Source organism: Podarcis gaigeae, assembly GCF_964106915.1.
Source record: "Podarcis gaigeae genome assembly, chromosome: 2".
Classification (NCBI taxonomy): Eukaryota; Metazoa; Chordata; class Lepidosauria; order Squamata; family Lacertidae; genus Podarcis; species Podarcis gaigeae.
Genome location: NC_139679.1, coordinates 88412341 through 88438333, shown reverse-complemented (window position 1 = coordinate 88438333; position 25993 = coordinate 88412341). Strand labels below are relative to the sequence as shown.

The window sequence follows — 25993 nt, the reverse complement described above, 5'->3', positions numbered from 1 at the left end:
TTAGGTCTGGTTGTAGTATTATTGTGGGTTAGGAGTTGTTTAAGACTGGGTGGCTGTCTGTAGGCAATGAAAGGTCTTCCTCCCAGAGCTTGAGAAAGAGAACTGTCATTGTCCAGGAGAGGTTGTAGATCTCTGATGATGCGTTGTACTGTTTTAACTTGGGAGCTGTATGTGATGACTAGAGGTGTTCTGTTATTTTCTTTTTTGGGTCTGTCTTGCAGCAAGTTCTCTCTGGGTATCAGTCTGGCTCTGTTGATCTGTTGTCTAACTTCATCTGTTGGGTATTTTAGTTCTAAAAAGGTTTGCTGTAGATACCTTAGGTGAGAGTCTCTGTCTGTAGAATTGGAACAGATGCGGCTGTAACGTAGTGCCTGGCTATATACAATGGACTGTTTGGTATGTTTGGGATGGTAGCTAGAGGCATGTAGATATGTTTGTCGGTCAGTTGGTTTACGGTATAAGGTGGTGTCTATGTGCCCATCCTGTATTTTTATAGTAGTGTTCAAAAAATGTATTTCTTGCATAGATTGATTCATAGTTAGGTTGATTGTGGGGTGAAAATCATTGAATTTCTGGTGGAAGGTGTTCAGGGTCTGTTGACCATGTGTCCAGATGATAAAAATATTGTCAATGTATCGCAGGTACAAGAGAGGTTTGAGTGGGTAGGAGTTTAGGAAACGTTGTTCTAAATCTGCCATGAAGATGTTGGCATACTGTGGGGCCATGCGGGTGCCCATTGCTGTGCCGCTGATCTGAAGGAACAGGTCATCACCGAATTTGAAGTTGTTGTGGGTAAGGACAAATTGGCAGAGTTTGGTGGCAAAGTCCGCTGTGGTTTTATCTGAAATGGTGTTCCTTATAGCCCCACCTTCTCACTATATAGAAGGGTCTGGAAACTTCTGTTTCAGTGTATCTGAAGAAGTGTGCATGCACACGAAAGCTCATACCAAGAACTGACTTAGTTGGTCTTTAAGGTGCTACTGGAAGGAATTTTTTTTGTTTTGACTATGGCAGACCAACACGGCTACCTATCTGTAACTAGACTCAGCAAAGACATTAGAAAGACTCTTAACACGCAGAAAATCTAGATAGGAATGGTTTGGCTGCCAAAACGCCGCATTATAGATTTCTGCCTAAATACAGGACACCGTATGGAATGACAAACACTTCCGAATATTTTCTACAGTCGTTTCAATGTATAGCTCACCATCTTTATCTCATAGTCAGTTTATTTAGAGATGGTGTTAAAGAAATAGGGGGAGGATCCCTTAAACCCTAGCAATTAATAAATGCTAGGATTTGGGGGTTTTGTGATATGAAGGGAGAATAAAAGCTGCAAGGGGATTCGTGGACTGCCTTACGCAAACCAGTCTGGCAGGCAGGCTGAGGGAAGAGCAGAGCTGTTAGCATTACAATAGAGAGCCATCGAGGGTCCTAAGAAAACCTCCTTGTCCCAGGTGTGATCAGAGACTGGAGATTTGGAAGTCTGCCAGGGTAAATTGCTCTGGGAGAGGGCAAGGGCCTTCTGGGAAGAAGAAATGTGAGATCCATCTTGGCGAGGGCGAAGGAAGGACTGGCTGCATTGCTGTAGACCATGCTGTAAGTTCTGGACCCCCTCCATGCAGATGGCAGGTGTAAATAGGCGAATAAACCCTGTTTCTTAAAGCACAACATCGTCCACCATGTCTGCTATTCTCAAAAGGGACAGAGACCCTTTGTGGGCACCTGAGATACCATGCACTCTTGCCAGGGCTTGGCAGAAAGAGGGACAGGTGCTGGGCTTTTGTAACAATACTCTAAACAGAATAATAGTACAATAACTATTGTACTGAATATTGGGAATTTCAGGACAGATAAAATGAGGTCTTTCTGGATGCAACAGCACACAGCTGAACTATAGAATTTGCTCCCACAAGATGTAGTGCATAAAAAGGAGGATAAGACAATTTCATGGAGAAGATAGCTAGTAATGGCTACAAACCAGGATGGTATGTACAGCCTCCACTGTCAGAGGCAGTATTCCTCTCAATACCAGTTGCTAGGAAACAGAGGTGGGCAGAGTGCTGTTGTTCTCAGATCCTGCAGTGGACTTCCCATGGGTTGGCCACTGTGAGAACAGGATGCTAGACTAGATGGGCCTCTGGTCTGAGCCAGCAGGGCTCTTATGTTCTTAACTTTAATATAATTGAACTTCAAACCAATTTTATAAGTTGGACATTCTTAATCGCACTTTGCAGATGCAAAGTGCCAGCAAAAAAACGAGGCCGAGAATAAGATAGTGCACCTAATTCTTCCTTCGCCACCCTCTTCATTGCTCTCATTCATTCACAAGATTTCATATGAATGGGTCCTAAACCTACACGTCCAGGCTTGACATCTTGCTTTTCCCCCAGTCCAGGACCTCCAGTGAAGCTAAATGTTACAAGAAACACAGGCCGCTGATGAAAATGGTAGGCTGGTGCCAAGTCCCCCTCTCCCACTCTGTAACACCTAGTGCAATGTCTAGTAGTCTTTATACCACCACTAGAGGTGGAGGAAGAATTTGATTCATGATACGTTTGAAGGTGAGCCCACAAAACCAGTGCTTTTCAAGACAATATGCAAACCAAAATGTAGGCACCCTTCAAAATGCGTGCATCTCTGAATTTCGCAATGCAGTTCTCCAGCCCGGTAATGTATACATAAATGTATTTACTAAGATAATGTGGTCATAAACATGTACGCATTAGTGAATATACAAAAATGCATAATATTATTAAAAAAACGTACTGCAAGAATGTGTATATTAGGCAAAATGGTGTACAAAAATGTGTATACCAGAAAACATTTGCACTAAAATGCTACATGCAAATGGATTTTCAGGGGGATGTTTAAATAAAAATTAGCAGAGAGATGCAGAACTGTGAAAAACTAAATTTAACATTAGAAAAATGAGAAAGTGAGAGAAACTGAAATTGACAGACTTCCCAGATGCCTCTGAATCCCTGCTGCAGTGGAAGGTCTATTGCGTTAATTTTCTGCTTATGCGCTTCCCAATATCCTGCTTGTGGCCACCATGGGAATCTGGAGGTAAGCCTTTGGTCTATTTCACAGAGAGTATTTCTATGTTTCATCTTCCTCCATTCCCTGGCCTCATTCTGTCACATGTTTGTCCACTGACAGCAGCCAGTGATGTGGAGTGGGTAAATACACTGCGTAAATGACTTCAGGATGAGGTATGTTGTACGAAACTTTATGGGGAGCGAGGATGGACGCTTGACATGTGACTTTCATAGCCAATGCCAGACACGTGCTTTTTCTAACGATTCCCTCTCCTCTCTGCCTCACTGATATCTCCTCCTAGATCCCTATTGTCATCAAAAGCTGAAGCCTGCAAACGCTGAACACTCAAATCCTGACATTTTTCCTGACAAGTGAGAGAGAGCTACAAATTAGCTCACATGCAGAACGCCTGTGCAACACCTAAGCAAATTAAAAACTAGCAACTTGGCTCTTTTTAAAAAAATGAATGGCATTTCAAACAGTCCACCTGTTTGTCAGATCCTCGCTTTGAGTCGACACGGAAACATTTGCGCTGCACGCGGCTAATTTCATTCTTAACGGAAGAGCTTGACATGACGGCCGATTCGGATGCTCGCCCCGCCGCTCGGATCTGCTGGGAGAAGTGCGACGCTAAAGCACAAACAAAGGCGGCCGACGAGGCTGGCATGAACAAGATTGTGTGGTGGATGCAGACTGAATAGAGAAAAGGGCTGAACCAAGCATAAGTGCTGAGCCAAGCAAGACCCCGCTGTGCTGAGGGTGGGCTTTCAATGAATGGGAGGCAATAGGTAAATCAATAACACTTTAATCCCATGCCACTGATAATTGCCGTTTCCTGCTTCCAGTCAGAATCCGTATAAAGTATTCCTGTGGATTCAATAACTCCTTCAAGGTTGCACTGAGGGAAATTGCCTGGCTTGCGAGCCTGAGGCCTGTGGAGTAGAGCAGGGCTGCTTGATCTCATTGGCCCATGAAAAATACGGAGGAAGCTCTAGGCCAGCATGAAGATATTGTGGTGATATCATGGTGTCAGGAGCTGTGGGGCCTGTTTTACGCAGCTTTAGGATACGCGGCAAGACAGATGCTAAAATGTAATATAATGAAGCCCTGGCAGGTTTTTGGTTTATTTTAAAGCACCCTTGGAAGGCTTCAATTTTAAATGAAAGAGCGGAGGAGGGGTGATTATCTCTCTCCCAGCCACTTCCACACTAGGCCCCACTCTGGCAGGTGCTCCCACGTCCCTATGCAGGGTGCTGGGTGCAAATTTATGTACGCAGTTTTGCATCACGGATGAAAATGCATGATTAAAAATACAGCCTTTTGAAAGCAAACATTTGTGAAAAAATAATACTAATGATGTAAATATAAATATAAAAATCATCAGTAACTGAACTTTTAAGTTACCCTGCTTCCTTGTTTCTGAACATGTCATTGTTCTGGATTTGATCCATCAAGCCAGGCTTTGGGTAGCTCTTAAGAACTGCCAAATCACCATCAATATATTTTAGATCAGGGATGGGAAGCCTGTTACTCTCCCATCATATGTGGCTAGACTACAACTCCCATCATCCATGACCATTGGGCCAGGGTAACTGAGGCTGCCAGGAGTTGTAGTCCAACAACTTCTGAGAGTCACAAGTTCCTTGTCCCTGATCTAGATGTGCGTGTGACTACTTGATCATCTTTATTCACATCAGAGATATGATAATGGTGACCACTAAGGAATTGGCACTGATCACATACTTAGAAAGAGGAAACCTTCAAGATGAAATTATGCAGATGCACATATTAGCTAATGAAATCTTCATCTGTTCCACAAACAACCTCTGGGAATGAAAGTTAATGGGAGAAGCAGCAGAGCATTAGAAAGGGAGTCTCTCAAGTCACTTCGTGCTGAGCATTCAGAAACTGGAGACTTGAGCTGCATGTTTATTTTATTTGGGCCATGTATGCCCCATCCTTTACCCAATATATGTGGGGCATAGTCAATGTTCACGTTATAAAACTCTGTGTTCAGAAGCAGCCTACACAGCTCTGGAATAGCCATTCTTGTTCACTTCTGTTAAGTTGTGGGTGAACATATCAGACGACACAGAAATTCTTCAAACAGCTCTTGTTTATTCACAGGCCAGAACAGAACTGAACTGAAGGGTTCAGCCAGCATGCTTATATACAGCTCCACTAGAACGCAACAGTAACCATTTTCTGTAACTATCCAATCACTGAATGTCACTTTCAATCCCTTATGTGGACCTGAGTGAAAACTATCTACAGTATCCCCCTGCTGGCCCAGGGTGAGAACTTCAGTACATAACAACTTCCTTTTTACCAGGCCAACCACATGACATTATTCTCTTGAATTTTGCCCATTGTTCTTTTGACTCTTTTCAGACCCCATAAAATCTGACTGGGGGATAGAGCGGGGGAATGCACAATGTTCCCAGATATAAATTGCAAGTGTGACTTTTCCATTTTTTTAAGGAGGTGTGGTTTGGAAGTGTGTAGAGATGTACGGGTGGGTGAACTTATTGCAATGCATCAACACTGGGACAAGTTCCCTATTACCTTTCCCATCAGTGCCATTTTATCAGTGTGTTTGCTTTGTACAAAAACAGACAAAATGATCTTTTGTTTTGCACTAGAATACCTTTTCACCTTTTTTTTAAAAAAAACCATTGAATATTTGCTTAAATGAAAGAGTTTAAAAATGGATTAAAAATCACATGCTGCCTTTCTGATTGGTGCCAATCTGTTTATCCATCCGAATCATTTTTATAGTCGTCTGAGAGCCTCCCAGAGTGGCTCACACAAATCAGTTTAAAAAAAACTAAAAACCAGCCCTTTCCCTCAGGCTTACGATCTAGAAGATATGGCACAAAAGGAATTGGGGGAAGAAAGCCAACTTGGGACATTAGTTCTTACCATTCAAAGTTCTGATTTTCTTTTTCTTATTATTCCTGCTGGAATGGCAATAGTTCGAGGACAGGAAGAGCTAAAATTGCTAGCCTCTTGGAGAACTTTTGCTTCCCAATGCCTCTTTCTTTGCTCTAGCCAGATAGATAAAAGGGTAAAAGACCCCTGGTCCAGTCAGAGGCAACTATGGAGTTGTGGCGCTCATCTTGCTTTCAGGCCAAGGGAGGTGGCATTTGTCCACAGACAGCTTTCCAGGTCATGTGGCCAGCATGACTAAACCACTTCTGGCACAACAGGACACTGTGATGAGTGCCAGAGCACACAGAAAGGCCACTTACCTTCCTGCCGCAGTGGTACCTATTTATCTACTTGCACTGGTGTGCTTTCGAACTGCTAGGTTGGCAGGAGCTGGGACAGAGCAATGGGAGCTCACCCCAACATGCAGATTCGAACTGCTGACATTCTGATCAGCAAGCTGAAGAGGCTCAGTGGTTTAGACCACAGCGCCACAATGCCTACTGGAAGAAAAACCTGATGGAACTGTTTTTCAGCAGAGCCAATGGAATAGTCCTGTTTCTCACCTCTCCCTCTGCTGCTACATGATACAATGGCGTTTTAACACACTCTCTCTTTGTGTGTGGCTGATCTTTTAAAACCTTTTTCTCTACCTTAAAAAACAAAGTTAAAAGAAAGAACTGCTTTATAAATAAATAAGTTATTTATTAAGAAAAGATCATTAACAAAATGGCATGCCTGGAATTGTCCCTTCACCACGTGCACATGCTATGTGTGGACACACACAAAAAGCAGCCGGATGCTTGATATAATGTTTGCATGGGGCCACATAAATGTTATAATGAAAGAAGGGTTAGAATTGTTCTAAACAAATAAACACATTCTGACTCTAAGGCTCCCAGCCAACAACTAGAAATGGTTAAGTGAAGGAAAAGGTTTGAAGGAGTAACTGTAGGATACCTCTAGCGTAACCTCTAGCGTAACATGTGGACAGATGGAAATTCCCCTTGGGTAAAGCTTAAATTTAATCCTGGAGTAAATACCACACAACTGAACAGCTGCATAAACTCTCAACTTAGAGGCAGTATTTTGCATTTTGGCTATCTTTCTGCCTTAAATACATGTTGTTGTTGTTTTTAAAAAAATATAGAATGTTTCCAAATCAGAACAGACCTAAAATTTTTCATTCTTAATTTCCTTTTTTAAAAGAATCATACAATGTTTTAAAACCCCTCTTTTCATGTCTTGTTCAGATGCTTGAGCACCAGTCCCTAAACCGTGTTGGTAACATTCCCCTGCAATTTCTCATCAACTCATTGACTCTGGCTACACCTCTTGAGATCCAGAACCTGGCTGGCTTTGGGGGGGTGGCATCACTGGGCGACAGCCGAGGCCCACACGCCAGCAATGGCCCAGTGCCAGCTCTCCTAAACCTCTTGGCTCCTCCTCCTTGTCTCTGTCTGTTCACCTGCCCTCTTCCGGCACGCAAGCAGGGACAGATCGAAGATGGAGCAGCATTCTCCACTAGCCATGTCCCCTCCCCTCCTGGGCAGTGATGTGGATTGGGCTTAAAGGCAGTGGTGGACCTACATTTTGAGAGCCCTGAAACTTGAACTGTTATGGCTGAGAAGAAAGTACAGTCCCTACCAGGGAAGAATGGCAGACTAAACTGATTGACTCTGAAGAAATGGCAAAACTGACCGGAAGAATTAGGAACCAGGAAGACCAAAATATTAATAAGGAATGGGGGAAATATGTAATTTATTCAAAAATGATTGTAAACAAGTAAAATTATTAGGAGGATTGACACTTGTAGCTAAAAGTTGGACTCTGATTTAATTAAAGATTTTAATTAAAGAGTGGCTGGGAAAACCAAGCCAGATGAGCGGGGGATAAGAAATTATTATTATTATTATTATTATTATTATTATTATTATTATTATTATTTGATGGAACTGGAGTAACAGATGAGATGCAGGAGAAAAGGATGACATAAGGCCCCATAAAAGGGGAGGAGGAAAGTCAAAGGAGATTTATTGATTATATCTTGCTTGTTTCCTTTGTGATAGGAAACTAAAAAACAAAATAAATAAATAAACTATATAAAAAAGAAGAAGCTTGAACTGTTTTGGGCCCCGTTTTGCAACCAGCAACAAGGTCTGGGTAACCACTGTTATCTTCTTCAGTGGAGTTGTTTACAACAACCTTTACAACATCTGTGCTGCTGACCCTCAAGCTTTGGGATTGTTGAAATATACACAGCAAAAAATTGATTTAAAAAAAAGCAGTATGGACTAAAGTTCCTTCTGGGGTCCCCCTGGGATTTGTTTCATAGCAGATCTGCCCCTGCTTACAGAAACAGGGTGAGAAAATGGGCAGCTATGACAGTAGTGAGGAGAAGAGCCCAGTCAGGTGGTAAGAGGAAGGGGAGGTGAGTCCACTGAGGGCGTTTCAGGTGAAGTCCCCCCCTAAACCTGAAGGTGTCACAGATCCAGCAGAACCTGACAGCAGAACAATGTTGGTGGAGTCACTCCAGTGTCTAAAAGCGGCAATGTGGGATGGGATTGAGAAATGTCGGAGTGATGGTGAGCAGCGATGACTCATGCTTCTGAAAGAAGTTGGTTGTAACCATGGTTTTACAGGACTCATACAGAGGCTGAATTCTTTTAGGATTGGAAAAGGTGTGGGAGAGAGATGCTAAAAAAAACCCCACAGGTTTTAATCATATGTAAACTGACAAAGAGAGAGAGAGAGCAGGAACAAGCCTGAAGTGTCTAAATTGGGAGCTTCTGAGCTTGTGGCAGGAGAGAAATGTACTGCTGAAAAGAAACATCTGGGATGCATGTGGTGTGGGAATTGAGCCTCTTAGCCAGAAAATCTGAGCAATTTGATCTTAACAGCTACTAATTCCAGTCTGTGGGACTGTTAAGAGGTTGAAGATGCTTTCTTCTCCTTGCCCGCTTTAGGATTTAAGGATGGGAAGAATGTTGCTGTTAATGCATCATTTAAGTAGCTATTTCCAATAATGGTTTGGCTGTTTGTTTTATCCCTGAAGGATGAGCTGATACCATCCTAGGCCAGAAACTATACAGATGCAGACTCAGTGAATATGTCACTGCTTTGAATTACTACATAATGATTTGGTCAGTATAATGCTGCATACAATGGGATGCTAGAAGGGAAAAAACCTCAGAGATAGAGCACATGCTTGACATGCAGACGTCCCAGGTTCAATCCCCAGTATCTCCAGTTAAATGAACATAAGCTCAGTTCCAACCATTTTCCCTTATGCATGCATAGAAAAGTCACATTATCAGTTTTTTAGCGCTTGTCTCTATAATAGACAGGCAGTGCCTGGAGGACTGAAGTGGGGCCAAGTAGGAGCCAGGGACAAGTTTCATTTCTTCTGGCACCTTCCCATAATCTGGAGAACAAATTGTGACATATATGCTAATAGTACATAGATAATGCATCTAAGCCTTGGGCTTGATTCCTATGGAGCGTAGCTCAGTGAGGGAGCACTTGTGTTGCACTGTAGAAGCTCCTGGGTCAAATCCTGGCATCGCCAGTTAAACAGAGAATCAGGCAGTGGGTGATGGGTGATGGGGAAGGCCTATGTGAGAGCAGCAGTGATCCACCATGAGTCAGAGGAGGCAACACTGTGACAGACGGACAAATAATCTAAGCTGAAGAAAGAGACAGCTTCCTATCTTCTTATCCAAGGACATCGTGCAGTTTTTCTGTGCTTGATGAGCGTACACTTGATGATTAACAGGTGAATGGCATGAATTGACTCCCTTGAAAAGCAGCATGTTTATTTCTTTAGAGCATGCCATGTTTTCAAGCAGCGAGGTTCTCAAATCGGTTCACGAGAATAACAAAATTGAAATAATTAAAACAGTATTTTTAATATAGCAACTTGAAAAGTACAACCACCAACAGAAAAAAAGACAGACAGAAAAACAAAAACAAAACAGCGGATAAAATCATGGCACTGCACCAGCACAGCAAAATGGTCAGGTAAAAACCAAACAGAAAAAGCACACTATGGGCTGTATCCAAGTGCAAGATTCTTCCACTTGATTTTGGGCAATCTCCACCCTTAGCAGCTTGATAAGATGCAGCTGATAACGTTCAGAAAGCAGGGCTGGCCGAAGCCTTTTTGGCACCTGAAGTGAACCACAAAATGGCGCCATCCCCCAAGTCAGGGAAGATGATCAACATCATAAATGGGGTGTGGGCAAATCATCCTTCCCTGCAGGCTGAAGTGGGGATCAAAGGTCGTGGGGGGCACTCTGAATCATGCTGGGTGGGCGCAGAGCTCAGGAGACCCAGAAGGCAGCCCCCACCATTTGCCCCAGAAGTCCCTTCTATTTGACAAGGGATCTCTGTGGAAATGACATGGTGGGGGGCTGCCTAGGAGGAGCCAGGTCTGGCCTCTGAGGAGCACTGCTACTGTGACAGTGGCGGCAGCAATGGGTGATATATTTCTTAGAGGCCAGAGCTGCTGCTCCTGTGGGACCTGCCACCTGAGGCAGTTGCCTCACCTTGCCTCCTGGGTGGGCCAGCCCCATCAGATAGTCTCCTACCCTGAGGAGAGGCTTTGGGGGAAGGAATTATATGGGGCTGCAAGGGGGAAGTAGGGAAGGGAAAGACCAGTTGCGTGAGCTGTCCTTTCCTTGTGCAACTCGACAAAATAACAGTGCCACACTGCATAACATTGCCGTGCCATGTGGCAATTTCAGAACTGATTTTGGTAAAGGCATCTATATATGATGCAGCTGTGTGTCGAACACAGGCTCCTTTAAGTTCTTGTTGTTTAGGTGCATTTTGAATGACCAACGTCACCATAATATTTGGATATCCATCAATATTTTTTATCGCTGACATACCAGATTCCAAAGAAGGCAAATCTCTGTATTTTGGAGCAATGTCAAAGAGAAGTCTAATCTACAGTGAGATAAAATGAGTGCCGTTGGACTTTGTTTATTGACAAACTGAACTTCAGCCAACAGGGCTAAATGACTACAACACTCTTTTGGCATTCACAAGACTTGGGTCTGTAGTTCACTCAGCTATTAACTAATCCTGCTTGGCATGGGTCATTCATTTACTCTGAACTGAAGTTACCAGCTTATTATGAAAAAAACACACCCACGTTATTCTCCCTAGTGTAAATATTGGACAAACTCTGGAAGGAGAGCTGTGCTGGCCTGTGTGGCAGCAAAAAGATACAAAGGGGCAGCGCAGATATAAACCTCCCTCTCAACTGCTGCCAAAATACCTAGAACTTGCTTCTGGAATGTGACCTCTTTCACCTCTCACATAAGGCACTGACCTTAAGAGCAGTTAATGCAGTCCAGCATTCCTGTCTAATTTGGACGTGAACTCAGTGTTAAAATACCGTTTCAAATCCTGGTTGAATGAGGAACCCTGGTTAGTATTAAGTGTGCTTCAGACTTGTGCTGACCTTTTTCCTTCACCACAGTTAAGAGAGGAGTGGAGAATTTATGCAAGAACAAGAAGGTAAGCAGGTATATAGAAGTTTATATTGCACCCCACACCAGCCTTGTTGAAAAAGCAGCTAGAAAGATGAACAAGCACATGCCCTCAAGCTGGGCAACAGTCTTTGAGCTGTGGCTCAAATGGAGCCAATATCACATTTGCCTCAGCCCAAGTTTCTCAGATTTACAGTGAAATTCTAACCATGCCCACTGAGCACTAAGTCCTATGGAATTAAATCGGGCTTCCTCGCAGGTAAGTGAGGCTAGGATTGCAGTCTAACTCACAGGACGCTTTAAGTGGACTGTGGTAGGTAAGCTGTGAGTGTACATGAAATGAGATGGAAGGTGCAGGGGGAGAAGAAGAGATAAGACAGGTTGGAAAGGCGATAATTAAAGATAACAGGAATGAAGTATGGGGAGTGATATATATGCTTTGAAAGGGAGGAGAGAAGAGAGCTAAGCTGTAACTGAAGGAAAACAGAGTTCTTTCTTGGAAATGTAAAACTTTTATTACCTTCAGTTAGGCCTTGGTGCCTTCCAGGCTTTGCCAGCAGTTACAACCGGGCATGTGAAAAGGTTGTGATGGATCAGCACGGTGCTTTTGAGATAACAGTGTAATCGTCACTCAGGACTCAGAACTTTGCAGATCAACAAGGCCACAGAAAACCCCAACCCTAGAGACCAAAGATGTCAATAACTTTAATCTCAGCAAGTTGAAACCGGCAGGTAAATGCTCTAAAACTGTAACCTATTAAATAGTAACAAGCTACAGTATTCATCTTCTTCCAAGTGACACAGAAAAAGAATCAGAGGGGGGAATGCAGTCGTGATCTGTTTCATGCTACAGTGGTACCTTGGGTTAAGAACTTAATTTGTTCTGGAGGTCCATTCTTAACATGAAACCGTTCTTAACCTGAGGTACCACTTTAGCTAATGGGGCCTCCCGCTGCCGCTGTGCCGCCGCCATGCAATTTCTGTTCTCATCCTGAAGCGAAGTTCTTAACCCAAGGTTAGCCGAGTCTGTAACCTGAAGTGTCTGTAACCCGAGGTACCACTGTACGTGGTTTGGAATGTAGCTCCTCAAAGGAAGGTAGAATTAATATTCAAGCCCACCCCCCCCATGATGTTCACTTGTTTTTGAAACCTATATAGGCTGTGATTTGACAAACTGTTTTTATTTTTACTGTATTCACCATGCTACCTCCTGGGTTCCGCCCAAAGTGACTCACAACTCCATAACAATACATGAAATAAATGGGCTTAAACAATGATCAAGGAACTAGTCCACAGCAACATTCTCTCTATGATATGATTATAACCAGAGTGGAGTTACAACTCTCATATTCTAGAAAGCTATATATGGGCAATGGAAGCAGAAACACCAATGGTGCTGCCTGGTCATATTTATGGAGCTTGAGTCTCTTCCATGATTATCTTTCCAACAGCAGTGGTCAAACGCTTCCTTCATCGCCATCTCTCTCCACAAAAGATTCCAAATTCTTTGGGAAGTCAATGAAAAGCTGCAACTCAAAGGGCAGGATCCATGAGAGCAAAGCACAGGCCCTTTCTCTAGTAGGTTCCACTTGCAGACTCTGGAATCCCTGCTCATAGAATTCAAGCCTTATTTTGGAAGTTAAACTCGCAGGAAACAAGGCACCAGCAATAGCCCCACAAGTGCCTCTTTTCATGCTGAGACAAAGGCACTGGCTAACTCTCCTTCTCTCTCTGAAATGAAGCCTTTTAATTTCCCACTCTGGTTTTTGCCGCCCCCCTTGACTCCATCTGTACAGTTTCCAGCAGCAACACAGGCGAGTGGCGCCTTCACAGGTGCACTCAAAGTTCAGGCTCGCTCCGAAGAGCAACTTTTAGAGGGGAATTAAGTAGAACATTCTTTTCTGACTAGCTAGAGATTGGCAATCAAGGCTGAACTTTGGAACAAAGATATTGTGCCTTCAGGATTTGGCAGAAGGAAGGAGTTGTGCTTTTTTTGAGACAAAGATCATTTTACCATAACATTCAACAATTGTGCTTATCTAGCCATGTAGATCAAGAGTGGCAATAATTAGAGATGGGGCCGGAATTTCTCAACTGGAGCAGTACTCTTTCTCCTGCCTCCCAAAGTTCAAGGGGTCAGGGATTTTGCTCCATTGACTGCAGAGGGGATGCAACAATTATGAAATCACATATTTGGGGGGGGGGGAGCAAAGCTCTGTACAGCAGGCTGGCTAAGAAACGTGTTTCCCTTTGGGATGATCAACAGTCTATGACATAACAATCTTTCCAGTTTCCAAGCATTTCTGAGGACCGCTCTCTCCTCTGCATTGGCCCCCACTAATACACAAGCTTTTAGTACTCAGGCTTGCTTTCAAAACTTGACTCGGTAATAAATAAATTTACCCATACGGAAGTGTAACGTCACATGAGGGGTGTTGTGTTAGGTTGTGTCATGTTAGGTTGTATTAGGGGGGAAAGCACATGTACAGTGGGGCCTTTGGGCTTGCCAATCAGAAGGTTGGCGGTTTGAATCTCCACGGCGGGGTGAGCTCCCGTTGCTCAGTCCCTGCTCCTGCCAACCTAGCAGTTCGAAAGCACGTCAAAGTGCAAGTAGATAAATAGGTACCACTCTGGCGGGAAGGTAAATGGCATTTCTGTGCGCTGCTCTGGCTCACCAGAAGCGGCTTAGTCATGCTGGCCACATGACCCGGAAGCTGTACGCCGGCTCCCTCGGCCAGTAAAGCGAGATGAGCACCGCAACCCCAGATTCGTCCATGACTGGACCTAACGGTCAAGGGTCCCTTTACCTTTACAGTGGGGCCATTCTAGGACAGCAGCACTGCAGAATTCCTGTGGGAAACCAAAAAGCAGGACCCTGTGGTTTCCAGCAATGGGTATTCAAAAACATTACTGCTGCCAGTCTTCTCTGTGATGGAATGCAAGGTGGAAGACCCCCCCTCTGGAGAAATGCGGGGAGAAATCACAGAACTGTAGAGTTGGAAAGGACCATGAGGGTCATGTGGCCCAAGCTGCTGCAATGCAGGAATCTGAGGTGGGGTGGAGGCCTTGAACCCACAACCCTGAGAGTCTAATTCTCTACTGTCCCTCATGTCCCTAATGTGCTGCAAGGAGGGTTTCCGTCCGACACATCTGGAAGGAGACAGATGTTGTGGTGAGGAGACTGCATCAGGTGGCCACCGCAGTGCTTGAAAAGATCACAGCGGTTCTTTCCATTTGTGCTTTGGTTTTTAGCAGAGTGCTGCTCAGAAAACATATCCTGATACGCTGATGCATATGACGAGCGGAAAAGGCAAACCCCAAAGGAAGTAACAGCGTGGTTATTTTAAAAAGCAAGAAAGGAACTGTGTTTTTTTTCAGTTTAAGAGGCTGTACTCCTTGCTCTACTTAGATGCAACTTAAAACTGGCATGTATTTAAATCGATTAACAAATGTACGGGACGTTTAGTCACGACGTGAGCTTGTGTGACCATGACTCTCCCCTGGGGTTTGTGCGCAATGCGAGGTTCTAAAGCGAGAAAGTAAAGAGGGCTAAAACGGATAGAAATCTTGAAAAGAAAGGCATCAATACGCACACACACACACATACACAATTGCCCATAAAAGTCTACCCACGTATATGGGGCCTGGCAGAATGAATGCACCAAGAACTTCTTGTCCTTAATCCAGTCTTCCAAATCCCATTAATTAGCAAAGCCTCTTATTTGTAAAGAAATCTACATTCTTAAAAAAAAAAGAAAACAACACAGAATCCATTGAGGTGATGATGTCACTGCCAGAGTGATTTGTCAGTTGTTCTAGAGAAGAACCACCCAGAGCCAAGAAAGGCACAAAGGGGGGAAACTGTGGGAGAAAGACAGCTTGAGCCAGATGAAACCTGACCCAGGGAAACCTTGGAAAATAACTGCCCTGAAAAAGCAGGAGGATTTGGATGTTTCTGCAGGCTCAAATCGAGGGGGAGAGAGCAAAAGAGGACATAGATCCTGGGTGGCAGGTTAGGGTGGCGGCAATGTGGACACTGCTGCAGTAAGTGCTTTTTTTCTGAGGGTACTCAAGGGTACACAGTACCAGCACCTCCCTCCTCCCCAAAAAATGTTAAAAGTGTAGCACTCGGCTGGTGCACTCAGTTGGTTAGAGCATGGTGCTGATATTGCCAAGGTTGCAGGTTCAATCCCTGTAAGGGACAGGTGCATATTCCTGCATTGCAGGGGGTTGAACTAAATGATCCCCAGGGTCCCTTCCAACTGTACGATTCTGTGAAATCTATGCTTTGTGACTCTTCCCTTTCTCTGGATTGCCCCCCCCCCCAACGTTTGTGAGTCTGTGTAATTCATGGAACCCAGGCGGCTGGGAGAGAAAGAAAGACAAATGAGTTACTGTGGCAGGGAAAGGGGTTCCACTCAATAACAACATTCAAAATACACTACCTTACCTTGCTATATGACATGGCTATCTCTGCCCAATCCACCTGTAAGAAGGCCCCTCCTTCCATCCAGACTCTATTTGCAACTTTACAGGTGTCTCTGGCCCGCCTGCAGGAGAGTGGGAGGTTGGTAGTATGGTAGACTGGTTGCCCTTGTGGCTAATTTTGTAGATTTGGCACTGCGTTTCCTGGACTTCTAGGTGCACAGCTCTGGCTTTCTGTGGTCCTCAGTTATGGATAAACAGAGAGGCTCTCCCACAGCCAACCAGACGCAATATTATTCTTGTGTTTAAGAAAGGTCCCTGGTTGTATTTAATGTTAAAGAAAAAGTGCTTGAGAAGCTTGGAAACCCACCCACTGCCATAGGTTTGCTGCTGAGAATTGCCCCTGCCTGGCTGCTATTTGCCCTTGAAAATGCCGCTCTCAGTAAACAGCATTTTGGGCAGGGAGCAGCAAGGAAGGAGCTTTTCTCTATAGAAAGCAGAACCAGGAGCATGCACCAGATCTCTCTCTCTCTCTCTCTCTCTCTCTCTCTCTCTCTCTCTCTCTCACACACACACACACACACACACACACACACTGGAAAAGCTTTTCCTCCAAACTAAAACCAACCTGGTTAAAAAGCATGCTTGTATAAACACAAAATTAATCCCAGGTGTAGTAGGGCCCCTGTGCTCCTTGATAGTGTTCCTCCTAACAATTTCTATTGCTGGTCTTCGGTCTTCCTCCACTTTCTGAAGTATATCTGCTTCTCAGTTTTCATTCTTTCTGCCTTCTCCACTTAATGCCTACTCTGCCTTATCTTCCTTCCCCAGCCATTTCCCAGCTTCCACACACAAACTTATCCTCTCCGCAGTCTGTTGTAGGAATAGGCGTTACACTGCCCCTTTTGTTTTCTAGGCATTCAAAAGGAGCCCGTTCCCCCTTGCCCATATGATTCCAATTCCATGCCCATAATGTTATGGGGCAAACGTACGGGATCCACACCATGTGCATGGCTTTCTGCAAAGAATCCTGGAAACTGTAGTTTACCCCTCACTGAGCCACAAGCCTTGTGCCTTTCACAAACTACAGTTCCCAGGATTCTTTGGGGATTCTAATGTGGATTAAATATCTCTAATACACATTCAATGTACGGCATGCGTTGTAACCACTATTGATCAAGGTTCTGGCACACTGACAGCCATGCTAAGGAGCAGCCTGCCTGTCTCAGTGCTGAGCACTCTTTTGCCATTGCTTAACACTTGTCACAACAACTCCCCACCCCTCTTCAGACAGTTGAATTAAGCTTAATTGGGGCTCTCTGCTATTGAAGCTAAGCGTGGGTTCACATATTTGTTTACATCTTCCTCTCCTACCAGCCGTTTTCCCTTCAGACCAGGATGGATGGGCTGATCACAGATTTCTGTCCTCAAGGCTCCTAGCAGCAGCTTTCTGCAGTGTTTATGCATGGGCATTACTCTGTGCCGCTCCACTAAAGTGCTCCACAAGTTGCCACAGAGGATTTCACAATGCGGTTGAGAACACGAGCCCCTTTGCGTTCCGCGCATCAGAGCTTTCACTCACATCCCACATGATCCAAAGCCAATTCCAAAGCTATGCTTGAAGATTAGGCAGCAGTTGCAGCCCACAAGACCTCGCCTGAGCCTCGTCTTGCATTTCAACTCCTCCAGCTTCGCTGAAGTATAGAACAGGCAGGCTGCGCTTCACACTAGGAGAGTGGCCTGCTGCTTGCAAGCTTTGTGCAACATTGCCATCTGGTGAACACAGTGCTGCACCGCATTGAAGCATTACCAGCAGGAAGCACTGCAGGCCACGGGTGTGTGCCAACCACAAAATTCAGTTCAAAGCAAATAGGAAAACAGCCCACCTCAGTCTGAAGCGCTTTATGGGCTGCTCAGCCCTGTTCAGCTGAGGGGCTGCCCAAGTCTTCTTCACAAGCCATGGGAAATTTACAACCTCCTGGGAAAGTTAAAAACAGCTATCACCTTGTTTCCTTTTCAGGTGGATGAAATTTGCAGGCATATTATCCCTTCTGTAGTGGTTAAGGCCTGCCAAACCGCAGACAAATAGGTTCAGAAACTTTTGTACTATGCATGGTAAATCTTTTTTGTTTTTAAGGAGACAGCTAAATCTTTAATTTTGATAGAATTGGCTGAAATTTGCAGGCAACGGCACCCTTCCTTCGGGTCTGAATCCTGCCAGGTTTCAGGAGGAAAGCTGCAGAGGTGGGGAGGTATTCTTGTGAGGTGACACTCTGGTTGAAAATAGCACCCAATACAAAACTATTAGCTGTACAAACCATCAGTGATTAGCTGATAATTTGGGGGTCTCTGCTTAATAACAAAAACAGGCATAACCAGGATCCTCATATTTTTAGGTCTCTAACCTTTATATTATCAGAAACAAAAGATGAACCACAGAGAACTGAATAATCTAAAGCAGCGGTTTTTTTTCTGTCTGCGTTTTCTTTGATGATTTTTGGGATCCACGATACCTCCCCCCTTCCCCATCCTCACTACCTACTTGAAATTAGGCCAATGGCCACATGTACCCCTTAGGTCTGATACAGATTTAAGGGAGCATGACTGGTTTGGTTGCACTGGGTGCCAAGCTGAGATGGCGCTGAAGGGGCCTCTACAACCATGATGTAGGATGGAAGGCAAGAGGCAGGGGACACTGAATTTGAGCGCTGCTAAAATTTGAGACCTCAAGGTCCGCCACTGCGTAGGCTGTCGGTTTCGCATCCCCGCCTTCAAGTACATGTCGGCTCTTAGTGTTGGTGCCACAGAATATTGGCTAAGAATGTCATCTGGGAAGGACCCAGTGCAAGTCCCACTCTGCCCTAGACAAACTAGGCATCTCTGCCAATGCTTCAGCCCATCTATTGTAAGTACAGGGATAAAAAAATACCTTACAAACTTGTTGGAAGGATTACTGAGATACTCTGTGTGGAGGAGTTATATAATTCATTCCAAAATGTTCTAAATGATCATTATGCTGGTTGTCCACACAGTAGCCAAAACCAGGCACTGCTGGAAGCAATTTACCCACAAAAATGAAAGCATCCCTTATAGAAGAGTGCAGGTCAAGGCTGAGACAAACAGAAAATCAGAACAAGATTAGATTTGCCCATGAGCAAACTGCTGCAGTATTCTTTTGGCTTTCACCTGCATAGCTAATTCATCTAATGCCAGAGTACATAGGCATAACTATGGGATTAATAGCATCTGCTTCGTTATCTAAATGAGGTTTCTGAGGGTTAATTGATTTTTGAAAACATGCCCTCCCGAGGGTCTAACCAACACTTTGGAATATCCAAAGACAGACTCCATCTAATCTATGCTCAGAGTAGCACTTGCTACATCAGGGCTTTGGAGGAAATTAGGATGCGCCTGCAGATATTAGTGTGTTAATACAATAATGATTTATTATGCAAATTGAAGCATGGGTGTACAGCTGCATTTGTGGTTGTTGTTTTTTTAATATCAAGCTCTTGAATTTTACTCTCAAAAAAGCTTGCAAAAATTAGTTTGCTGCTTATTAGTTTCCAGGTTTTGGTTCTCTTGGGAAAACTAAGATACCTTCATGAGAAGCCTAAATAGTAAAGAAGCAGAGTGGATAGTATTCACCTTCTTTTTGAGAAGCTATTGCTCCAAAGGGCTCAGCAACAGCCTTTCCCAGCTTGCTCTTGGGGGCTTATAGAGATGTCAGAGACCATCTACCACTGAACAATGGCCCCTGCCCCCAACATTCATGGCCTGGATCACCAGCCATTTCTGTGTTAATGCCAACTTATTACTCATGATTATTCGACAGCATCAGTCTCCCAATGGGCAGGTTAGTCACTCTGTTGGTCTAATCCAAGATGACTGAATGAGCCAAATGGGAATCAAAACTCAAGTTCTCTCTCTCTCTCCCCCCTCCCCCTGAATACAAATCCAACATACTAACCATTCCACCACACTGACTCTAGTGCGACTACTCTGAATCAAAGCGGCAACTAACTGGGTTTTTCCACACATGAAATTTGGCCATATAATCTTCACTAAGAATAGCTGACATAGTAGATGAAGTGTACATCTTTTATTATATGAAGCAGCTGTTTGGAAGTTTTCCAGAGTTTTGAGCGAAGCTGGCTCTTCGGTAGCACAGCTGTTGAGAAAATTTGCTGTTGCAGTATATTCACTTAATAGAGGGCCCAAACCACCGTTAAGAGCTTCCACGCCTTGTCAATTCCTGTGTGAAAGTGAAGCAGCTCCAGTGAGGTAATTTAGACTCAAGAACCTCCTCTTTTCCATATGCATGAAAATTGTGTCCAGCTGCATCTTACATGTTCAACACACATCCTTCAGAAGCTGTTTAATAGAAATATGTCATGTTACTCAATCAGATTAGTTACTTCAAGCATCTCTAAAGATTGGATGCAATTGCACCTTTGTGGTTACACAATATATACAGCCAAATCTTATGTGTTTCATCACTGCCCTAGAAGTATGCAGCCCTGGACAAAAATCAGGTTAGTAACCCCTGATGAAAAGGAAGAGCTATATTATGAAACTGAGTTCAATTTGAGAATGTCAGAGTGAAGTCATGATCTTTTGGATAGACATTTCAAGTAATTTGGGTTCAGCAGGTCTTTTTTTTGGGGGGGGTAGGGGGGTTACTCTAAGTAGCCCTTATTTCCAAGGCTGATAACTAAGACAATGTTACCCTTTTCATTTCAGCAGCCACAGAACAAAGGATGTACCCTGAAGATCCATTTCAACCCCACTCAAGAGTACTGGACTGCTGGTGCTGCCTTACTGTACAAGCACTGTGATGAATCAGAAGGCCAATCCTTGTAGTTAGGCAGCATTAACAAAAACCTCCAAATATTTGAGAGCTATGAAATTCATTGGGAAACGGATCCCCGACATGCCTTTTAGTTTCTTCTTCCTCCTACCCCCACTTCCCCCAAGGAATCAGTATGCAACTGGGGACATTAAGAGTAATACTATCCCAGGCAACGTAACATTTAATAAAGCTGATAAAGTATAATGGTACTTAACCAGGATTCTTTTCTTAACAAAGCCACTGGTATTGAGAAACATTTGGTTCTTTAAGCATTACTATTCAGCATACTACCCACTTAGGACTGCACATTATGAACCTTTCATTAGAAACAAAATGACTTAATTTGATGAAAATACTTGGGTCTCATAGTACATTGTGTTACATTACCGATAACTATCAAACAAGTCACATTACTGATTAAGTGAGATCTTAATGCAGGCTGCACCATCTAGTGTTCAGTGAAGATTTGCTGAGCTGCAAAGGCAGAAGCCATACAATGTCATAGGCAAAGAATGACTTTTCATGGTGCTAGAATTTGTGGGAAATGAAAGCACATATTGCCAGATGCCAAAAAGGATACATTTAACAAGCCAATATTAAAAAGTTAAGCGATCATAGCGCCAATTAGCAACTGCTGTATCAAGTCAAGCCATTTCATTATATGAAAGCTTCTAACATACTTGCTTTGTTTCAACTGCTTGCAACCCATATTTTCACCAGGCTAGGGCTCTTCCGCACTGGAGTGGGTGGAATGCAGGTGGTGCTGTGGTCCAAACTATGAAGCCTCTTGGGCTTGCCAATCAGAAAGTTGGCAGTTTGAATCCACAGGGTGAGCTCCCGTTGCTCGATCCCAGCTCCTGCCAACCTAGCAGTTCAAAAGCACGCCAAAAAGTGCAAGTAGATAAAAAGGTACCACTCCGGCAGGAAGGTAAACAGTGTTTCCGTGTACTGCTCTGGTTTCAGTGTTCCGCTGTGCCAGAAGTGGCTTAGTCATGCTGGCCACATGACCCAGAAAAACTGTCTGCAGACAAATGCCGGCTGCCTCAGCTTGTAAAGCAAGATGAGCGTCACAACCCCAGAGTCGTCTGCGACTGGACTTAACTGTCAGGGGTCCTTTACCTTTACCTTTTTTAGCCACATAACACCCTCTTGGCAGCCTGCACGCACACACACACTAAATTTGTTTTAATAATTCAAAATAAAATTACATGTTTTCTGACTGTGGATGCACTGAGTGTGGGTTTTACATGTTTGGTGACATTTCTCTAGTGTCATCTTTTCCCACACCACCCACTCCCTGTTTCCTTCACCCCAAGGGAAAGGATGGCGCCTGCCCTTTTCCACCAGCTGTTGCTGAAGGCACATTCACAGCATTGGAATTTTATAAATAGCTCTTTTGCGCAGAACTGCTCTTGCATGAGACCAGCTGTATGAAAAATTAAAACTCCTTTGCAACTATAGAAGATAGGAAATGAAAAGGGGAAGAAAGGAAGTGGCAGCATTTCATGCTAGCAACTCCAAATATTTGCCTGGAGTGAGGCCATCATCTTTTTGTGCAAATATGGTATTAGAAAACTTTTTAAAAGGTGCATTCAGAGAAATCAACTGATACCTACACACATACCCACACCGGACTTTAGGCCCCCTGGTTTTGAGCAACACACTCCACCCACTCCCCTTTCTGTGAAAGTCTGGTATATTAGAAAACTTGTATTTAAAAAAATAAATAAAACAAAGGTACACAAACAGCTAAACAAATACCTGTGTGAATGCTCATAACAGACTTCAGGATTCCAGCACTTATGGTGAAGGAGGAAGTCTTAGCACAAATATCCCATCAAGCACACCCCAGTAGTGTGGATGGGATACATTGAGAAAGATGCTGGAAGTATACAATTGAAAGTGTCAATGTGTGGGTGAAGGTGCACAAAGCACATGTGGAAACAGGGACTTGTATACAGATGAATGACCAAATGTGGACGCAGTGCAAATGTAACTCTGAGTGACGAGACAATGACAGTTTCTTTGACTCTGGGGTCCACTTCCCCACTAAGATTTGCATAGGTTTATAATCAGCAACTTAGAACTCTGCCTCAAAAGGTTACCATTATTGAAGCATACACACTTCATGCATGTAGGCCACTCAAGTCATTGGAATAGCATGGTGTAAACAGAAAATACTTAGTCCTGTCCTGTCTCATTTGTACCAGATACTGTCAATGGTAACCAAGCAAATAATGCAGCAATAACGAGGCACATGTTAAATGGGAAAAGTGCTTATAAACACATACATACAAAAAAACCCAAACAGATTTATTTCTTTAAAAAGATCAGCGGCCACAAGCGCAACTAAAATTGTTATATCCACTGATTTGAAACATAATGACACCTGCACTTAAGTTATTTCAGAAAAAAACCCCTTATATCAACTTATATGCCAAATGATCTTACGCCTTCACAACAATCAGGTTTGGATGGTCTTTCAGAATTAAGGGCAGAATCTTAATGTTTAAGGGTATCAGAAGACAGTGTCCAGAGGTCCAACATTTTCGAAACGATGACCATTTTTCTCATGGTTTCAGCCAACCCTCAATGGAGGAGCTACAAGTACAACTCCATCTCCTCGGACAAACAGCATCGGAATATTCCTTTTGGTAGACTGTGAATGAAAAGAAGAAGAAGAAGAAGAAGAAGAAGAAGAGGAGGAGGAGGAGTAGTTTGGATTTGATATCCCACTTTATCACTACCCTAAGGAGTCTCAAAGCGGCTAACATTCTCCTTTCCCTTCCTCCCCCACAACAAACACTCTGTGAGGTGAGTGGGGCTGAGAGACTTCAGAGAAGTGTGACTAGCCCAAGGTCACCCAGCGCTGCATGTGGAGGAGCGGAGACGCGAACCCGGTTCCCCAGATTACGAGTCTATCGCTCTTAACCACTACACCACACTGTACAGGCTACATCCAGTGAGAATGTAAAAATAGTTACAAAGATTAGCATAATTATTATAAATTCATATGGTACAAGAATCACATTTTGGGGAAATAAATCTATATTTAAGTGTCCCACTTTTACAATGAAGTAATCACTATGGTTAAAACAATGCTTTAGATTTTACTCTGGTTAAAATTTACTTAATGTTATAAGTCAAGTTGGTATACTGATCTCGTAAGCAAAAAATATTTAAATTCATCTAGACAACACTGCACATCTGAAAGAGCATTTGGAGCTTTAAGTATTAACAAGTTCTTACTTTATAAATCTCTTCATAGGTTTCTTCATCAATTTCTATTGTTGTCACAGTCTCTTCAACATCACCCAAAATCATATTTAAGTGCTGGTCATAAGCCTGTGGAAATGATAGTAGTTTAGATAAGTTTAATTATTGTGCTAGTGGCAGTATATTTCTTAAACATTGTAGCTCAAATACACAGATCTAAAAACTTCTGCTACAAGTATTTTGGATTATATCTAATGTTAAACCTACTCATAAATTAATGAACGTTACTAATTTTAATCCATTAATTTCAATGCATCTACTCTGAGTGTAACTTTGTTGGATACAGGCATTTGTTTCTATATTGCTTCAATTTGAACAAATATGAAATTGCTTGATCCAAAATCTTCATGCATGAGATCCTTTCCAAACTATAACAATTTATTCATACAACTGCAACAGCACTGCTCCATTCTTATATTTACTTATACATTGTTTCATAAATATACCATTTAAGTCAGTAGCCTCTTCAAATAAACACTGACCACAGACAAGGGAAAGCACCCCTCATTTCTATATAGCTTTACTTACATGTAATCTGCCTCGAAGTTCTCGGTCATTTCTCATTTTTACATAAATTCGTTCATCAAGACTGAGCCTGATGAGATCCAAGGGCTCTTCTACAGTATTTGTGGTTTGTTGCTATAAGAGAAAAGGTTTGTTTTTTTCTAAATACAGTTGATAAAACACTGGATACAATTTATTCCAAAGAAAAACTCCAAAGAGATTAGCATTAGATGTTATTTGCTCTGTGTTGTTTATTGTTCAATTATTCAACCTTACTTAAATGTCTAAACTCAAGTACAAGAGCAGCGAGAATTAAAAGCTACCTGTTTGAACCGTCTCAAAATGACTGACTGACAAATGACAAACTGCAAATCCCTCCTAGGCTATTCAGGCTATAGTTGCTGCACAGGAGAATTTAAGCAATCTGTAAGATATCAGAAAACAGTGAACTAACTATGATACCGTTTCTAATATCCCAGGCTCACCAGTTTAATATGTTCCAATAACAATGAATCAATAACAGATTGTTCATAGTTACAGATAGGTAGCCGTGTTGGTCTGCCATAGTCAAAACAAAAAAAAAATTCCTTCCAGCAGCACCTTAAAGACCAACTAAGTTCTTGGTATGAGCTTTCGTGTGCATGCACACTTCTTCAGATAGATTGTTCATAGTCACTTTTCTCGGACTAGGTAGCAAGAATAATGCGCATAATGTCCTCACTTGGTGACATCTGATAATAAAGTTTTGTTTTGTGGGTGTGTTTTTTGTTAAAAATAATAATCCAAAGATAGCAGCAAAGTTTAACTATGCACGGCAGTGCCAATGAAAACAGCATGAAGGGGAAACGAAGGAAGAATAAAGCAGAGGTCCCTCAGACCACAACTTTGTAGCTACCAGGAGAGAACTACGAAAACATGTAATATTTTAGGGACGTATTGTTGTTTATTTATACCCCGCCCCCTCCTGGGTTTCCCAGGAGGGACAGGCGGGCAAAGGTCAACTTTACCGTTATTACGCTCTCAGAAATAAGCGAAATAACAAAAAGAGAGAAGATGAAACGCGCAGTCCGGACGTCGCCCTCGCTACTGGGAGCAGAAACCTGCGTCCAACTAGCGACCCACCTCGGCAGGCTAAGCCAGGCCAGAGACCCACCACCTCAGAGCACAACGGCGACACCTCACGGGGTCCCGCCGACCCATCAAGGGCGACCCTCCCCCGGCTGCAGCATCACCCACCTGGTCCACCTCGTCCGCCATTTTTTCAAAGCCAACTCCAGCCTCTTCTCGCGAGATTTTATGCCCCGCCCGCAGCAATTGACGCAGGCGCGCGCTCACGCACAAGCGAAAGTATAGACTTACTTAGACATACATGCAGCACTTCAGATTCCGGGTCAACTCAGCACCATTTTTTTTTTGCTCCCCCCCCCCCCCAATGCCTGCCTCAGAAACAATCGCGAACAATGAGGTG

At 43.4% G+C, this 25993-nt stretch overlaps 1 protein-coding gene and 2 long non-coding RNA genes across 3 annotated transcripts; 1 reads left to right on the top strand and 2 right to left on the bottom strand.

Moving 5' to 3' along the window:
• Window positions 1-9240: 9240 nt before the first annotated feature.
• Window positions 9241-18324, bottom strand: LOC310838237. The gene is made up of 3 exons (XR_014560837.1): window positions 17476-18324; window positions 15919-16018; window positions 9241-12148 (listed from the first exon to the last, which is right to left on the bottom strand). It is a non-coding gene; the product is annotated as an uncharacterized lncRNA (long non-coding RNA).
• LOC310838215 lies at window positions 11454-20768 on the top strand. Its single transcript, XR_014560814.1, has 3 exons — window positions 11454-11496; window positions 11999-12200; window positions 20637-20768. It is a non-coding gene; the product is annotated as an uncharacterized lncRNA (long non-coding RNA).
• Window positions 20769-23037: 2269 nt separating this feature from the next.
• LSM3 (LSM3 homolog, U6 small nuclear RNA and mRNA degradation associated) lies at window positions 23038-25883 on the bottom strand. The gene is made up of 4 exons (XM_083725480.1): window positions 25762-25883; window positions 24550-24660; window positions 23995-24090; window positions 23038-23404 (listed from the first exon to the last, which is right to left on the bottom strand). Exons 1-4 carry the CDS (start codon window positions 25780-25782, stop codon window positions 23324-23326), a joined length of 309 nt encoding a protein of 102 aa, XP_083581606.1. The 5' UTR covers window positions 25783-25883; the 3' UTR covers window positions 23038-23323.
• Between the last annotated feature and the right edge of the window lie 110 nt (window positions 25884-25993).

Bases quoted from the DNA above. Each gene is read 5' to 3' on its own strand.
- LSM3 (XM_083725480.1), bottom strand. From the start codon at position 25,782: ATGGCGGACGAGGTGGACCAG. The intron at 24,661-25,761 runs GTGGGTGATGCT...TTTCTCTTATAG, and splicing joins TGGCGGACGAGGTGGACCAG to CAACAAACCACAAATACTGT. The intron at 23,405-23,994 runs GTAAGAACTTGT...TTTCATTCACAG, and splicing joins CCTATGAAGAGATTTATAAA to TCTACCAAAAGGAATATTCC.